This window comes from Syngnathoides biaculeatus, chromosome 3, assembly GCF_019802595.1.
Source record: "Syngnathoides biaculeatus isolate LvHL_M chromosome 3, ASM1980259v1, whole genome shotgun sequence".
NCBI lineage: Eukaryota > Metazoa > Chordata > Actinopteri > Syngnathiformes > Syngnathidae > Syngnathoides > Syngnathoides biaculeatus.
Window position 1 is genome coordinate 39,005,693 of NC_084642.1, and position 19,065 is coordinate 39,024,757.

The 19,065-nt window shown below is 43.3% G+C and overlaps 1 protein-coding gene across 6 annotated transcripts in view; it reads right to left on the reverse strand.

Annotated features, from left to right (window-relative positions):
• tp53bp1 (tumor protein p53 binding protein, 1) overlaps nt 1-19,065 on the reverse strand; it is a 92,638-nt gene that overhangs the window by 46,327 nt on the left and 27,246 nt on the right. For 3 of the 6 annotated variants that reach the window (XM_061815760.1, XM_061815759.1, XM_061815755.1), the window contains exons 3-7: nt 18,396-18,507; nt 18,242-18,326; nt 18,110-18,162; nt 13,651-13,702; nt 13,417-13,565 (exon numbers count right to left, since the gene is read on the reverse strand). In XM_061815760.1, coding sequence (XP_061671744.1) covers nt 13,417-13,565; nt 13,651-13,702; nt 18,110-18,162; nt 18,242-18,326; nt 18,396-18,507 — 451 coding nt within the window. Of the gene's footprint in view, nt 1-13,416; nt 13,566-13,650; nt 13,703-18,109; nt 18,163-18,241; nt 18,327-18,395; nt 18,508-19,065 lie in introns of those variants that run through there. The other 3 variants (XM_061815758.1, XM_061815757.1, XM_061815761.1) reach the window with 3 other exon arrangements.

Here is a 19,065-nt window from a genome sequence, read left to right on the forward strand (position 1 = left end):
AAATGCTCATTAGCCTAAACTAAGGAGGGAAAAGGGAAGAGGACAACAGCTCGTCATTCTATAATAACGATGAAATTCTGATTGAGGTGTTTTCTTTTGTATCTTTATTTTCTCATAAAATTGTTATTTTCGCACAAAAAAAAACATCCAGAGAAAGTCATCTTTTTCAGTTCAGGAAAATAATTAAATTGGGACATCACATTGCCATTTAAAATCTAAATTAGCCTCCCTGTATTCAGAGAAGATAATTTCCTTATGTATTCATTTTTTTTTTCTTTACTCTTTGATATGGATTCCCCCCAGGTCTGAAATAAATAGCTGCAAGACAAGGCCCGTTTACATTGAGCCTGCTATTACAATAATTGTTTTAGAAGCCCAAAACCAGGGGTACCCAGACTTTTTTACCCAAAGATCTACTTTTCAAACAGCCAGCCTCTCGCGATCGATTTTTTTCCTCTTTATAGAATGACCAATAATGAAATAGAATGACCAAGTCACAAAGATCTACCCACTACAAAAATGCAAAACATATTTATTTCAAAGTAAATTGAGGATTCTTTGTGTATGTATGTGTGTATGTTTGTGTGCCTTGCATAACTGCATGAGCCAATATTGCACAACACAACATAGATAAGAATCCTTTTTGTAACTAAGTTCACGTTGATGATCACTAAACACCACACGAATTAAAATGCCTACTTGGGCTGTGTCACTGATGTCAGTAGATTCGTCTAACTTCAGAGAGAAACACTCACAAGCTCCAATGTCCTTCCACACACCTGCCATGGCTTCACAGCGCCGTGTGACTGTACTCCTTGACAGCGGTAGAGCTTTTTTTGAGGATACTATTTCCACCTTATTTTTAAAAGGTCGGACCAATGAGTCAGCTCTGCGTCTTTGACCATCTCTCCGTCTTGGAAGGACTTAACGAATGATGGAACGAATGGCGGCTTTCGCTGTTGAACTCTGATGTGTGGAAAAGTGACTGCTGTGTGCCCAATTGGGATATTAGCTCGTTCACTTTTCTCATTCTCAGCTCGCTTTTTGGCAGAATGTCGGTGTCATATTTCCCATGAACAGTTCGAAAATGTCACTCCACATTTCACTACAATGGCAGATGAGGCAAACGCAGTTCAAAAATGACTGTGGAAAAAAAAGTCTGCCTGCCATTCCGTATGAAAGTGATACGTTTGTGTTCTTCTTTGCTCAAGCATCCATACCCATGTTTGATAAGCGAGAGCTTAAAATAGTGGGGTAACTTGCTGACTAGCCTGTTTTGCTGTAGTCAGTGTCATTGTTTGCACATGCGCAGTGAGCTAAAGGTCAGAAAAATACAGCTAATGTTTTTTTCCAAAAAGGAATTTTATTCAGTTTCACATTAGAATCAGAATCAGCTTTAATGGCCAAGTGTGAAACAACACACAACGAATTTTTCTCCGGTAGTCGGTGTCGCCCTGGTACGACATTCAGAACAAAGAACAACAAACTAACAAGAACAAAAGACATTAGGAACTATTCCTTATAAGAGTCAAGAAGAGGGTTAAAACCTTGGTGGATTTTATGGGCAAGGTAATGAAGAGTTCAGACAAAAGTACGGGTGTGGAGTTGAGGGACCAAGGCCCCTTTATAATACTGACCCAAAATGCAGGCTTGATAGAAAAGTGGGTAACTGAGCACATGAAACCTACAAGCAAAAAGACCAGTAAGTATGTGTTTAGTCTGTGTGCAGAGGCAACAGCAATGTGGTGTAATACATGTAACATCTCCTTGCATGCAGTTGTTTATGTGACCCCCAAAGAATTTTTAAGATGCAAGTTTGTAGTTGGCCATGAATGTACACACAAACGATGGACAGCCCCCCCCCTCCGTAAAAAGCTGCATATAAAAAGTCCATGCAATTTTTTTTGTAAACTCTGTTCAGTTACACATTTTTGTCAAAGGTTCTTTCTCACTGTTTTCTGTTCATGTCTTTGAACTTAGAAGCAAATCTATGTCTCCAAGTCATTGTTCTGTCCATTTTCACAAAAAGCATGAGGGGTTTTTTTTGTTTGTTTTTTTTTTTTTTTTTTCAGAAATTGATTTGGCAAAAGCTAGCCTATATGTGACTGCTGATTACTGAATAGTATAAGCTAAAGAAAAAAAAAATCCTCAAAAGTCTGGGTGCCTACAAGATCTCTGCCGCACCCCTGCATCGCGCGCGGTGTGGAAAAAGAAGCGGGCCAAACATGCAGGTATCTGAGAAAGGATAGTGGCTAATCCAAACAAGCCATCAATTCTCAGGCTCACGTCAGCCAATGTACTTTCTATGGACAAGGGGACTACTCTGCTGTACCTGCAAAACTGTGAGAATGTCGTCTTGCGTGATGAGCATGCACACAGGACATGCTGACTCACTGTTTTCCTTGTGCCAAAAGTATTTTGTAATTTTACGACAGGTGGTCCTTGGCTGTTGGGACAACTCTTCTGGTTACTCTGCACTTTCACAAATCTTGTGAGGAACAGCTGATAGAGGCAAAGCTATTGTGGTATAATTGCTGTTTGGGCAACGGGCAAGTCCTTTGGACTTGTACGGGTTAATGTTGGATTAATTGTACCTAAACTTCTCATATTTGCTCTTTTGCTAGGCTTAATATGCTTGAACAATATGATGAAACAAAGGCACAATGCATGTGAACCAGCGCTCTACTGTAAACAACATTGCAAAAGTGTAGCTGGAACATGCTGTCTGCATGCTACAGTGGATGACTTCACAAAGGTGATACGGAGAGGATATTCATGGGGTCCATCTGGCACGTTCAGCGCTCAACACGAGCCAGTGGAGGACATGCCAGGACTCGCGTTTGCTTTGCTTGTCACAGTTGCTTACGGTTGCTTTGTTGATCACATTTGCTGTGTTTATTACGTTGCAGATCGCCTGAAGGGAAAAAAAAAAAAAAAAAAAAAAGAGGGTTCACAGGGATGTGGGCAGAATGGGCTAGAGCTTGTGAGACATCTTGCATTCACCTGACGAGTTAAAAGTTCCTCTTGTCTTCCTTCCTTGTTAATCATATTTTTAATGCAGCGGGTTGCGTGAGCCTGGTTCTCACCGGAAGCCATCACTGATCCCATCATTGAAGCTGTCTCTGACTGCCATAGGCTGCGTGAACCTGAAAGTTAAACTGGACGTTCCCGCCCTCCACGAGTCCAGGGGAAGGAAAACCCCAATTTCAAACCTTGTGGCCTTGCTGTCACATTTACCCATGGAAAAGGCCTCAGGAGTAAACCTCGAGGTGAAATCCTGAGTCGGAGTCCCCAAGCCAGTTCGCAGATGTTTTCAGCTCCGTTCTGGCAGTTCCTGCGACAACACTGGTCTCAAATTGTAGCAACTTAGTTGTTTTTCTGGTCCCGTCAGTGTACCGAAGAGGAAGGACTTGCTGCATGGGGAACTTGTCTTCCATTCTATACCCCACCCAGGCTGACATCCACCACCACCACACACCACACCACACTCACCTAGAGAGGACACTCCTGCTTTGCCTCAAACCTCAAAGCACAGGGAACGTAAGTTACCAATTATAAGTCATTGCTCCATTGCCATACAGCATGGCGCCAGGGGTCGTTCTCGTCAGTAGGAAGGATTTTCTAATTCCACTGGACAGTTACTGCCCATCTCAAGATGGGTTGCCCCCAGCCAGTAAGGTGCCATTGCACCACGGTATGATTTCCTCATTGGGTGCCTGTGCATTAGAAGAAATACGACAGGCAATTTGCAACCACAGCATCATAAATCAAAGCATTAAGCGAGCCCAACTCCAAGACTGGGAAGCTGGATTGTACGGACAATTCTGACCTTTCTAACAACCAACAGGACGTCACTGACTCAAGAAAAACAGACTGTTTGCCGATGACTCTGCAGTAGTAACCCACACTCAGTGTGAACTCCAGTCCGACGGATTGTTTCTCCCAGGTCTGCAAGGAATTCGGACTAACAATTAGCCTCAAGAAAACCAGCGTCCTCTGACAAGGAACTGAGATACAGCCAACCATTTTTATAGCAGACTACAAGCTCGATGTGGTCCATGATTTCATCTACCTCAGCTCAACCATCAGCGACTACTTCTCCCTAGATGTGGAAATTGACAAGAGGATCGGGAAGGCAGTCGCAACACTTGTTTGCCTCATGTCTTGTGTGTGGGAAAACCCCAAGCTGTCAGTCAAGAACAGGATGAGGGTGTACCACGTCTGCGCAATGATAACGATGCTCTGCAGCAGCGAAAAATGGATCGTGCACACCAGGCAAGAGAGGAAATGGCACCGCCGCATCCGAGGTATCTCCTGGCAGGACAAGGTGACCAACACCGAGCTCCTGTCGCGTAGCGGTATACCCAGCATGTACACTGCTCCGACAGCGCCGACTCAGATGGCTTGGGCACATCTACCGAATGCAAGATAGTTACATCCCCAAAGACATCTTATACGGCTTCGTTCCTGGGGCCAGAGATACAGGACAACCGCAGCTACGCTAGTGCAGCATCGTCAAGCGGGACCAGAAGGTCACCAACGGGAACAGAGACCTCAGAGAGCCTGGCAGAAAACCGCTCAAAGTGGAGAAAGGCCTTGACTCAGCACCTTAAAACGGTCGAAGCAAAGTTTATGGAGGCTGTTCCAGAGAAGCGAGTCCATAAAAGGATCCTTCACGTGCGATCAGTGCAAAAGACACATTATAGAGGTTGTTATAAATGTCTCCTGTAGTTGTTCACCAGGTTTGCACGCACTACAGAGATCTTCTCTAGATCAGACAGGATTCTGACCTGTCATTAAGAAACACGGAGTTTCAGCTCACCTTGGCTTTCCTGGCTGTGTGGTTCAGGTCATTTTCATGTTGAAAGACGCGGCCACGACCCATCTTCAATGCTCTGACTGAGGGAAATAGGTTGTTCCCCAAAATCTCACAATACATGGCCGCGGTAATCCTCTCCTTAATACAGTGCAGTAAAACACCCCCAAAGCATGATGCTACCACCCCCCCATGCTTCACAGAAGGGATGGTGTTCTTGGGATGGAACTCAGTCGTCTTCCTCCAAACACGGTCAGTAGAATTATAACCAAAAGCTTCTATTTTGGTGTCATCTTACCACAAAACCTTCTCCAATGACTCCTCTGTCTCATCCAAATGGTCATTGGCAAACTTAAGACGGGCATTGACATGTGATGGTTTAAAGCAAGGGAACCTTCCACGCCATGCAGGATTTCAAACTTTGACGTCTTATTGTACGACCAGTCACATTGGACACGGTGGCCCCAGATCTTTTCAGGTCATTGACCAAGTCCTGTCACGTAGTCATGGGCTGATTCCTCACCTTTCTAAGGATCATTGAGACCCCACGAGGTGATATCTTGCATGGGGGGTCCACTCCGACTGAGATTGACCGTGATGTTTAGCTTCTTCCATTTTCTAATGATTGCTCCAACAGTGGACCTTCTTTCACTAAGCTGCTTGGCAATTTCTCCATAGCGCTTTCCAGCTCTGTGGAGTTGTACAATTTTGTCTCTGGTGTCTTTGGGCAGCTCTTTGGTCTTGGCCATGTTACAAGTTTGAGTCTTACTAATTGCATGGGGTGGACAGTTGTCTTTATGCAGCTAACAACCTCACACAGGTGCAGTGGAGGTGGACTTGAAGGTCAGAAATTCTCCCTGATAGACGGGTGTTCAAATACTTCTTTGCAGCTGTATCACACAAATCATTTAAAAATAAAAAAATTAAAAAAAATCATACACGGTGATTTCTGGATTTTTCTTTTAAGATTATCTCACAATGGACATGCACCTACGATGAATATTTCAGACTGATTTCTGTGGGAGAAATTGCAATATAGCAGGGTGTTCAGATACTTGTTTTCCTTTTCTCTATTGAAGAAAGTACATAAAGTACATAAATGATACTGCCACTAGTTTTATGGAGACCATAACTGTTTCAGAAACTGTGAATGTTGAGACGGTTAATGAACTTTTGGATAATTTCCCCTGGGAAAGCTAAATTAAAATGTCACAAATGGTAATGCTCCTACTAAAATTTAAGACAGTCCTGATGCAACCTATAACATGAAAGAGCACAATGATGGTCGACAGCTCTAAATCAAAGTGTAGGAACGCAGAAGACAAAATCTATGTAATTTTAACCAATAATTGGGGATGCACAGCAACAATTCAGAAATCATCACGAAGAACCTCAACAATACTCGCACACTGAAAAAGTGAAAAACTACATAAGCACAACCTGTGTTTTCTAATTTACTAAATAATAGGACTGGGGCAGCACAGTGGAACAGCTGGAAAGCGTTTGCCTCGGATTCAATCCCGGCTCTCCCTGTGTGGAGGATGCATGTTCTCCCAGTGCCTGGGTGGGTTTTCTCCAGGCAGTGCCGTTTCCTCCCACATCCCAAAAACATTCAACATTAATTGGACAGTCTAAATTGCCCCTAGGGGTGATTGTGAGTCTCTATGTCCCCTGAGATTGGCTGGCAGGCAGTTCAGGGCGTACCCCGCCTCCTGCCGATTGACACCTGGGATAGGCTGCAGCCCTCCCCCGACCCTTGTGAGGAAAAGCGGCCAAGAAAACGGATGGATGGATGGATAAAAGAACTATGAATTTTGAAATGATGAATGAATGTTGATAGAAGGGTTTTCTGGAAATTAGTGGTCAACTTTGGGGTACATGGATGTACATTATACATGAGAAATTATACTTGTTTTTTTCCTGTTTTAAATGTTTAGAAGCTGTTTTTTTTCCCTATATTTTGAATTGCTTTTAAATCATTTAAAGCACCGAGTTACCTTGTGTATGGAATACGCTGTATAAATTTCCTTTACTTTTCTAGCATCCCATTTACAAAGTCCAATAACGATGGCCCACGGCCACTATGCTGCTGTGTTGGCCACTGCTTACGCACAGACACTCGCCTACTCGAGCCAGTCCAATCTTCTAAGTCACCCAAAGGTTTCACCAGTCAGTAATGGCCCAGTATTAATGCAGCCCTATGGGGGTACAGGCCAGTGTAATCTGTAGGCCAGTCCCAAAAAAGTATAAATGCACAGGGTTGCATTCATCTAAAGAATACCATACGGGATCGGGCGTAGACTTAACAACGCCCGCCCCCGGCACTTTTAACCTGCAGGGCGTCGGTGGAAATTCAGCTACTGTGGGTTGTAGACAAAGAAGAGGAGGAAAGCGGATTCGTCGCCAGAAGAATGCACAGAGCATATAAGTGAGTGTAGGGTCTTTGAATGTTGGGACAATGACAGGAAAACCTCAGAAGTTGGTTGACATGATAATTAGGAGAAAGGTTGATATAAAGTGCATCCAAGAGAACAGGTGGAAAGGTAGTAAGGCTAGAAGTTTAGGAGCAGGGTTTAAATAACCATGGAGTATATGGGGTGAGAAGGTAAAAAGATTGGGTGATGGGGCTGAAACCCAAAATTGGGGTTGTTATGTACAAGGGGCATTCATTAAAGATTTCCCCTGACCTACTTCCAATGAGCCAGGAGAATTTAATCTTGGCACAAATCTTAGTCTTTACATAGGGTCATGCAAGGGAGACACACTTCTCCCATCGCTTTATGCAGTTTTGGAGACCTCTTCTTTAGAACTCATCAGGTTGTGCCTGAAGCCATGCCTTGACTTCAGAAATGAGGCTTTCATCGTTTTTGAATCGCTTTCCTTTTAAAAATGACTTCATGCATGGAAGTCCACACTTGAACCGACGATGCCAGTGTTTGACAACCTCATGATGGGGCATCTTCCCCATAAACTTTTCATCTCATCAAATGCCTCCGTCGGTGTGCGACCTTTCAAATACAGGAACCTGATGACTGTTCTGTACTCAACTTGCTCTACTCTACTTTACTTTTACTTCAGCACCTGAAAATAAGAAACGAATTATGTATCAGAGCTGCAAATTACCATGTGACCTATAGAGGTGTAAGGTAATGTCCGTGTGCAATTTCAACTTCCTACCTTAACCGAAAGTACGTCATGGGAAATCTTTAAGGAACGCCCGTCGTATTATGTAATTAGCGACTAAGCCCTACAGGTAAGGATGTGACCTAGAGTTGAAAAAAACTCTGGAAGGTACTAGATGAAGTAGTTCTAAACTTTCCAGACAAGAGGGAGAGTTTTGATAAAGTGCAGATTGTAATAAACGTGTTATTGAAGCAAACGGGGCCAATGAAATGAATAAGTACAGCATCCAGGAAAGGGACTTTGAGGGACAGATGGTGGTGGACTTTGCAAAAAGGATGGAAATGGAAAAAAAGTGAATTTTCTTTAGAAGAGGCAAGACCATAGAATGACCAACAAGAGCGGAGGTACAAGCACGCAGGTGGATTATATTTTGTGCAGACGATGAAATCTGAAAGTTACTGAGTGTAAGGTAGTGGTAGGGGATTGAGTAGCTCGAAGCATAGAATGGTACTGGAAGGGGATTGAGTAACTCAATAGCATAGGATGGCAGTGGGTAGGAAGATTAAGAAGTCAAAGGTAGAGCTGAGAACCATGTGATGGAAGCTGAGAAAGTTAGAATGTTGTGGGGCCTTTCAGAAAGAGGTGAGACAGGCTCTCAATGGACAGGAGGAGCTCACGGAAGACTGGACTACTACAGCCAAGGTGATCAGAAAGACAGCCGGGATAGTACTTGGTGTGTCTTCTGGTAGGAAAGGGGAGAAAGAGACTTGGTGGTGGAACCCCAAAATACAAGTCATACAAGGAAACAGGATAGCAAAGAAGTGGGACACTGAAGAGAGGTGAATACATTGAGATGTGATGGGCAGAGTTAGAGGTGGCGAAAAGCTAAACAAGAAGCATATGATATGTACAGCAGGTTGGACATGAAAGTAGAAAAGCATCTCTCCAGATGGCCAGACAGAGGGATAGAGATGGGAAGGATGTGCAGAATGTAAGGGTGATTAAAGATAGAGATGGTAATGTGTTGACTGGTGCCAGAAAAGTGCTAAATAGATGGAAAGAATACTTTGAGAAGTTGATGAATGACAGAAGAGTAGAAGAGACAAGTGTGATTGACTAGGAAGTGGCAATAATTGGTAAGTTAGAAACGAATGAGAATGAAAAATGGAAAGGCAGTTGGTCCTGATGACATATCTGTGGAGGTATGGAAGAAAGTGACTGTAGAGTTTTTGACCAACGTATTCAACAGAATACCAACGGGCGAGAAGATGCCTGAATAATGGAGGAAAAGTGTGCTGGTTCGCATTTTAAAGAACAAAGCAATTTGCACAACGAGGAATACAGTTGAAGAGCCACAAAATGAAATTATGGGAAAGAGAAAGCCTAAAACAAGAGTACCAAAACAGGAACTGTGGTACTGCATGCATAGGTCTGGTGTGGCGGAGAATAGAATAGATAGTACAGGACATGTATGAGGGCAGCAGAACAGAGTTGAGGTCTGCTGTAGGACAGAAGAATATAAGTTGGAGGTGGGACTGGATAAGGGATCAGCTCTGAGCCCCTTCCTGTTTGCTGTGGTAAAGGATAGGCTGACAGATGAGGTTAGAAAGGAATCCCGTTGGACCATGATGTTCGCAAATAATATTGTGATCTGCAGTGAAAGCAGGGAGCTGAGGAACAATTAGAAGATGGACTAAGACATGGTTTAAAATCATGCATGGCACGGAATGTTCGCCTGCTTAAATCAGCACAAGTCCAGGCCTCTCTAAAGTCCACCCATAACCATTTGTATGATCCAAAGGAGTCATGGGATGAAGTTATGTGGTCAGATGAGACCAAAATAGAACTTATTGGTCTTAATTCCACTCAGCGTTTGGAAGAGAAAGAATGATTAACACCATCCCAAAATTACCATCCCTAGTGTGAAACATGGGGGTGGAAGCATCAAGCTTTGGCGGTGATTTTCTGCATTTGGGACAAGACTGCAATGTATTAGGGTGAGGATGACGAGGGCCATCTACAGGGAAATTTTGGGAGAAAAACCTTCCCACATAGGATTGAAGATGGGTCATGGCTGGATCTTCCAATGTGACAATGGCCCAAAGCACACAGCCAGGATAACCAAGGAGTGACTCCATAAAAAGGTTTATATCAAGGTTCGAGAGTGACCTTGGCAGTCTTCAGACCTAAATCAAATCTTTTGCAGAAACTCAAACTGTGTGTTTCAGTGACAGCCAAGAAACTTGGCTGATCTGGAGAAGGATGTGGAGGAATGGGCCAAAATCCCTGCGACAGTGTCTGCAAACCTGGTGACAAACTACAGGAAACATTTGACCTCACCAATTGCAAACAAATGCGACTGTACCCAATACTAACATTGATTTTAACAGGTGATCTTATACTTATTTTGCAGCAGTAATATACAAATCAATTATTTAAAAAAAAAAAAAATTGTGATTTCTGGATTTTTTTTTTCAGATTATGTTTCTCACAGTGGACATGCACCAAAGATGAAAATTTCAAACCCCTCCATGATTTCAAAGTGTGAGAACCTTCAAAATCGCAGCGTGTTGAAATACTTACTTTCCTCACTTTAGGTCTAAGCATGGATCTTACCACACTGCTCCTAAGGGAACAAGCTGCACACCAGGAACATAAAATAACGTAATTTCTCGTGTATAATGTGCAAAAGTATTTTTAAAATGTCAATAGAGCGCAATATATTTCGGTAGAGGTTAAAAATAAAAGGGCATATACAGGTAGATAGGGAGGTAAAAAAGGTATGCATTTACATTTCAATATGATATTCAATGTCTTGTCACACGTTTACATCTATTACAGTATACGGTATATGCAGCGCCAACCTGAAATTACTGAGCTGTTCACGGGAGTTTGCCATTTTACGATCTTTAGCGTAGTATATTTGTGGCTACTGCACCAAACATGTTTTACCTTAAACTAAGACAAAAAATGTCAACTACGAGGGCTAGTTATGCAGCCGCTTTTAAAATAGAAGCGTCATCACTGCTGCCGAAAAAGTGGGCAACCGTCAAGCAACGCGGCAGTTCAAAGTGGCTGAATCGAATATGAGATTTTGGAGGAAGACAAAGCAGAAGATAATCCATCAAAAAGCACATGGAAGAGTTTGGGGATGTGGGAAAGTTGCAGTTCCTTGAGATGGAGGAAGAGCTGCTACAGATTGTAGCCAAACAGAGGGCAAGAGGCTGCGCTATGAAAACTGTGGAGCTTTGCCTCAAAGCCCTGACAATAATGAGGAATAAAGGGAACCAAGACTCTTTGGATTAAAAAAATGTTTCATCACAAATGCCATGGATGACAAAGAGGATGACATGCTGTGGAAGAAAAATGGCATCACTGTTCTTGATGCAATGCAGGAGGCCCCAGAACTGGACGAAGTCAATGATTTGAGTTCCACAGCGATGCACAAAAGGGAGCTACGAGGGAACTTTTCCAGAATGGAGATAAGTCAGGTGCTCCATTTGAAGGGTTAGGTTATGGCCGAGGATGTGTAATGCGGTGGATATACTGCACTAAGCACAAATATTTAATGCAAAAAAAAAAAAATTCCTGTTAAAAGTAATTTAAACAGTGTCAGTTTATTTATTTTAGACTGCAAAATGTGTTATCAACAGTATTAGTAAAACGTTATACCTTCATTGAGCACTTATTTTAGTTGGTTCGTCGGGAGAGGCTCTGTTCCGACAATTTTTGGGACCAGGAATAGCGTGTCCTGTGGCCTCTCCCGAGATATATATTACTGCTACATCAAAACGTGCAAAGATTATTGATTGTAGTACAGACAATTTTTTCAAAAATACAAGCACAATAAAAGTAAAAACCTAGCAAAATAGAAATACAGTAATCCCTCACTACTCCGCGGATCACCTTTCGCGGATTCAGTGCATCGCGTATACGCCAGCCCGAAAAAAAAAAAGCTGGATCACTACTAATGCGCCATCCCCAGTGTAACGACACACCCTGAACTGGTTGCCAGCCAATCGCAGGGTACATCGAGACAAACAGCCACACTCACAATCACACCAATCACAATCACTTTTTGGGATGTGGGAGGAAACCGGAGTGCCCGGAGAAAACCCACGCAGGCACGGTGAGAACATGCAAACTCCACACAGGCAGGTCTAGGATTGATCCAGGGACCACAGAAGTGTGAGTCCAATGATTTCCAGCTGATCCACTGTTCCGCGACATGGACCAATGAAGCAAAAAAAAAAAAAAAAAACACAAGGACGAGGGATTACTGTCCAGATAATTCCTAATATTTTGAGTACATGGATAGCAGCAAATTGGTGGTTCGTATTGTTCATTGGTAGAAGGGTTTTCCTGACTTGTTTTAGGTCAAATTTGGGGGTACACATTATACTTCAAGACGCATTATACATGAGAAATTATGGTAGTTATTGACAGTATCAAGACATTTTTTAAAACGAGAAATGAGACTAAATTTTTTAGGTCAACATTATATCCATTTCCTGTATGACAGAATAATCCTAGTTTTATGAGACAACTATAACAGACAATACAATCATTGGTAAAAGCTTTGGCATATTTTGGCCATTACTGTATTTATTTTTCTTTTTAATTAACATTTCTATTCATTTGTTATTTCATGTTAACAATTTATTTTTTGGTTGTACTTTTTATATAGGTTTGGTAGTTGAATAAAAAACAATTTGAAATGAATAATCGTGTTTATTAATCGTGACTTTAATATCAACCAAAATGATTGTTTTTTTTTTTCCCAATCACACTGTGATCGCTTTTCAAACCTTACAATTTTTACCAAGTGATGAGAAATTAACAGTTTTAAAATTTAAAAACATGCATCACATAATTTTAATTATGGGAAACTGAGAAATGCACCCTGGGATTGGCTGGCGACCAGTTCAGGGTGTACCCCGCCTCTCGCCCAAAGATTCCTGGGATAGGTTCCTGCAAGTCCGTGACTCGAGTGAGGATAAGCGCTACATAAATTGGATTGATGAATGAATTGAGAAATGAATCATGGAGACAAGGTTTGAGAGAGCAGACTTCAAGGGTTTGGACATGTCCAGAGGCAAGAGAGTGAATATATTGGTAGAATTGTACTGAGGATGGAGCTGCCAAGCAAAAGAGCAAGTGGAAGACCAAAGAGAAGGTTGATGGATGTTGTGAGGGATGACATGAGGGAAGTTGAAGTTGAGAGGAGCTTCAAAGAGCATGAAGATGCAGGAGATAGGCTTAGACGGAAAAAAATGACACACTGTGGGGACCCCTAACGGGACAAGATGAAAGGAAAAGACCACCAAATATCTCATTTTACATCACATTTTGTGACACAATACCAGATACTGTATTTCAGACTCCAGTTTGCAAGTACACGTACATTTTATCTGAAATTTTTGGACATAACCCAAATTAGTCATAACTGAGTCATTCACAACTCAAGGTATACATACCTGTCTTCTCAACATCAAACATGTCCTGCTGAGATATTATTTCATGGTCCTGCCGTTCCAGTTCACCAGAGTCCTGGAGGCACTGCGAGTGGAGTAGCACCTGAATATTCGGCATTTGACCCAAATGACTTTTGGAGCTCACCTCAGATCTAAAAAGATGAAATTTTTGAATTGACAAATTCATCGCAAATGAACAGAGAATTACAAAACAAAATTAGAATTATAAGGCTATACCTGACTTCTTTGGATAGAGAATCCTGTGAAGTCATGGTGTTCATGTTACGCTCTGGAGGAAAAAATAAGTATCAAAGATGGCAGAACTCTTAAGCTTAGACATGCCCTACTTCAATTTCATTTAGCTTCATTGGATAGCTTGATTTATGTTAAAAGTGATACACCTCAAATAGTGCTATGACAGAATGAGTGGCAATTCGGATTCACTAGCGTTTGCTTGGTTAAAGTCATTTTAATCTAAAAAGCATTTTCTGGAAGCAAAAGTGATAGAACACGCCAGCTAAAAATCCTCAGCTGTCTTCTGATATAGATAGGTTTCCGATTATGTCACCACAGTCCCAGGAGACCCTTATCCGTCATTTTGAGTGTCAGAAGCAAGTTAGCGCCTTTGTCAACAAAGCTACCAAGCCCCTTTCATCCGATAATAATGGGCCACACATGCCTAGTTCGGGGCTGTACACGTTCAAACAACGAGGTACTATTTTGATATTCCAAAGTTCGTTGTCAACCAGGGAAGTAAAACTAAGCGTCTACCACCGAGCAGGATTCCTTCCTGATCCAACAAATAGACACTATAAAGTTTGCTTTGATAATTTCGTAACGTAACGTTTTCAATTAAATACTTGAGGCAACAAATAATGAATTAGGTGTTCTACACAAAGGAATGACAGAATTTTTTATTATAAAAACTTGAAAGATTTATATTAATATTATTAAAAAAAATAAATCAACTAACATTTGTAACTGCAGAGGGCCAAAACCAGTAAGACCTCTCCTATAACTGTTTTGCTGTCCTGTAATTTTACTGAAGCCTCGACTTCAAAAAGGGGTAGCCACGTGCGAACACACTTCTCCAAGACCGGCCATACAAGTACAATGACCGGAGAGAACGCAGCCATCTTTTTGGGATATGACCCAGAGACGTAGTAGTGGATCGGTAGACCTCTGAGAATGTCTTACTCGAGCCGCCATTACACACTGATTACAGATTACCCGTTGCTGTACATCTTGAACCCACCCACTTACAAAATCATTGTAGGCTTGTAGAGATTAAGGGCATATGCGCTCACAAAATTAATGAAATAATTAATATTGGATATGTAACGTCAGGGTACCCTTCCACATCGTCACTCCAGTCGCTTGCTTGAAATTAATATGGATCTTTCCCGCCGATGTCCTTCAATTTCTCCAAGTATCCGGCTCTGCTTAAAGCATCAAACGTATTTTTGTCCATTACGTTTGCATTTGCTTTAAACGATGTCATAACTTTTACACTAAACGGAAAACTTAACAGAAAAAACTTCACACTTCACAATTCACCTATGGTCTCTGAACTCAGATACACAGGTCGCGAGACATGATGGGTAATCGGACACCTATCCATAGCGATAAAAAAAAGAGACGAGGACTAAACCAGGGATTGTGGCTATATTTTAAATATTCAAAATGGGTTTTTCATTCATTGGACAATGATTTCTTCATTTCAGGGTAGAATGACTTTCACTAATCATTCGCTTCAGTCAAATCGAATACCAATAGGGGATTTAGACATGTGCCAGTGCATGTAGATGCATTAGTTTGTTTTCCAAAATCCAATCATCTGTAACCCATTTTAGGGTTGTATTTTAAGAGGAACTTAAAATGATAAATTGCTTGGGGAATCATTGTTGGTGGTCTGTACATTTATGCTGTAAAACAATTTTCTGAACTTCTGAGAATAATGTACATATTTTCAATTAGAAAGGCGCAAAAGAGTATGCACAAGTTTATCTATTGGAAGTCTTGATTATTCACCCTGCCATGATGACCCTCTACTTTCTGCATCAGTACTCAATCTCTATTCCTCGCAAATAGCTGGATATTGCTGTTATTCTAAATCATTCATCCATCCATTCTCTGCCGCTTCTCCGGGTCGGGTCGCAGGGAAAACAGTTTCAGCAGGGATACCCAGACTTTCCTTTCCCCAGCCACTTCTTCCTGCTCTTCCGGAGGAATCTTGAGGCGTGCCCAGGTCAGCCAAGAGAGACAGTCTCTTCAGCGTGTCCTGGCTCGTCCCCGGGGTCTCTTTCCAGTGGGACATGCCCAGAACACCTCACCAGGGAGGGGTCTGGGAGGCATTTGGATCAGATGGCCCAGCTACCTCATCTGGGTCCTCTCAATGCGGAGGAGCAGCGGCTCGACATTGACCCCATCCTGGATGACCGAGCTTCTCACCCTATCTCTAAGGGAGAGCAAGGACACCCTGGCGAGGAAACTCATTTACTTGCTGGCCTTGGTGGAGTCCAACTCTCACCGGAAAAGAGTCTGACTTATTGCCTGCAATGCAGACCAAACTGACAGCGGTTGTACAGGGACCGAATAGCTCGTATAAGGGGGTTTGGTACCCCATACTCCCGAAGGACCCCCCCAAAGGGCTCCCGGAGGCACACAGTCGAATGCCATCTCCAAGTCCACAAAAAACATGTAGACTGGTTGGGTGAGCTCCCTTGCACCATTGAGGATCCTGCCGAGGTTGGAGAGCTGGTCCACTGTTCCACAGCCAGGACGAAAACCACACTGCTCCTCATGGATCTGAGACTCGACTTCCCGACGGACCCTCCTCTCCAACACCCCTGAATAGACCCTACCCCGGAGGCTGAGGTGTGTGATTCTCCTATAGTTGTAACACACTCCGGTCCCCCTTCTTAAAAAAGGGGGACCACCCCCCCAGTCTGCCAATGCAGAAGCACTGTCCCCAATGTCCACGCGATGTTGCAGAGAAGTGTCAACCAGGACAGCCCCACAACATCCACAGCCTTGAGGAACTCCAGGCGAATCTCATCCACCCCTGGGGCCCTGCCACCAAGGAGTGTTTTCACCACCTTGGTGACCTCAACCCCAGAGATAGAAGATCCCGCCTAAGAGAACTCACTCAGCTTCCTCGTGGGAAGGCATGTTGGTGGAGTTGAGGAGGTCTTCGAAGTATTCTCCCCATCGACTCACAACATTCCAAGTTGAGGTCAACAGTGCACCATCCCTACTATACACAGTGTTGACTGTGCACTGCTTCCCCCACCTGAGACGCCGGACGGTGGGCCAGAATTTCCTTGAAGCCACCCTGAAGTTGTTCTCCATGGCCTCCCTGACTCCTCCCACGCCCGGGTTCTTGCCTCAGAGACCACCGAAGCGGCATTCCGCTTTGCCAGCCGGTACTTATCAGCTCCCTCGGGAGTCCCGCAGGCTAAAAATGCCCGATAGGACTCGTGCTTCAGCTCGACAGCATCCCTCAGTGTTGGTGTCCACCAACGTGTTCAGAGGTTGCCGCCTCGACAGGCACCGACCACCTTACAGCCACAGCTCCAGTCGGCCGCCTCAGCAATAGAGGTGCAGAACAACGTCTACTCGGACTCAACGTGTCCCTTACCACCCCAGAAACATGACGTGGGAGTTGAAATTCCTTCTGACAGGGGAATCTGCCAGCCATTCCCAGCAGACAGTCACAATACGTTTGGACCTGCCATGTCGGACCGGCATCTTCCCCCACCATCGGAGCCAACTCACCACCAGGTGGTGATCAGTTGACAGCTCTGCACCTCTCTTCACCCGAGTTTCCAAGATATGTGGTCGCAAGTCCGATGACACAACTACAAAGTCGATCATCAAACCGCCCGCCTATGGTGTCCTGGTGCCAGGTGTGCTATGCCTGAACATGGTGTTCATTATGGACAATCCATGATGAGTCCAAAAACAGAACACCACTTGGTTCCGATCAAGGGAGCCATTCTTCCCAATCACACCCTTCCTTCCAGGTCTCACTGTCATTGCCCACATGAGCATTGAAGTTCCCCACAGAATGATGGGAGTCCTCAGAGGGAGCGCTCTCTTGCACTCCCTGTAAGTTACTCCAAAGAGGGTGGGTACTGTGAACTGCTGTTTGGTGCATAAGCACAAACAACAATCATGGGCCATCCACCCAACCTGAAGGCGGAGGGAGGCTATTCTCTCATCCACCAGGGTAAACTCAACGCACAGGCCCCGAGGCGGGGGCAATGAGAATACCCACACCTGCTCAGCATCTTTCACCGTGGGCGACTCCAGAGTGGAACAGAGTCCAACCTCTCTCAAGAGGAGTGGTACAAGTGCCCAAGCGGTGCGTAGAGGCAAGTCCGACTATATCTAGTCGGAGCTTCTCAACCTCACGGACCAACTCGGCCTGCCTGGCCGAGCCCCCAAAATCTTTTAACCTTGTTTGTAAGTAATCAAACTCTTTAAACCTAATCTGGTGTGTATCCCACTGACTGATGGAGGCTGGTCACACCCATCTCTGGTTTGGCTGTTAACTGCATCAACAATAAGATCCTGACTCTGAGAAAGCGCAAGGAAACCAAACTGCGAGTTTCCATCTAAAAAGACAAAAATCTCATCAAACAACTGTTTTCAGTAGTGTGCCTTCCAAGCTAAATGTGAAAAGAGTTCCAACCTTCAGACTGGTCACAGGGTGTGGTGGAATCAGAATCCATGGGTATGCTACTCCTGAAATATTAAGACAGGAATCAAAAATACTTGTCAGAATGAGCATGAGCAATATGTTATAACACGAGCCATGGGGTACTTTTGTTTGCTGGGAAGAGGCTTAATGTTGAGAACTCGACTCTCTTCTTCGCATTCTGAACTGTGGCTAGGGAGAGCAAGAATGCCTAGAGATAAACAAATATAACAAACATGTTTCTGTTAGGCTGTAAAATACAAAGTGGGTGGACGCTTACATTGTCCAAAAAAAAAAATTTGATCAGGACCAGCTTGGCTGTTATTACGGCAGCTCTGTGGTGGGATATCAGTCTGAGAGGCTCCAGTTCCTAATGGTGAGGATAACAGCTCCTGGTAAGATAAACTATTTGTTAGACAAAGACAAAAACACATAATACTGGCCTTATGATTTGGTAGTCTACAACAGTCACAAAATCGCATATCTTTTATGTGTATTTTTTCTAGAGGTGTGAACATTAAGTATTGATAGAACCTGGATGCCATGGGGGGGTGATGTTTTGCTTCACGTTTTGATCTTAATCATAAGATCCTAATGTTGATCAACTGACAGCGTGCTTTCAAAATTGTATGTTGCATTACAGCACTGAAGCAATCTATACTCAACTTGTGTTAACACCTTAAAAATGAAAATAGTAATTGTTCACTACACATCCACACAAGTGCTGCATTACAATTCTATTTTAGATGCAACAATGCTCTTTGTGACTGATACAAATGAGATGTTGTACAACTACAACATGAGCTCACACTCAGCAATGTACCTTTTATTTAGAAAGGCAGCATGTTTACTCTTACGGTCAGAATCGATTCTAAAGATGCAGGTATAGTTAGTTATGGCTGAATGGACGTTTGAATCTTGTCTGTGAAACCAAACCAAGACATCTTGCG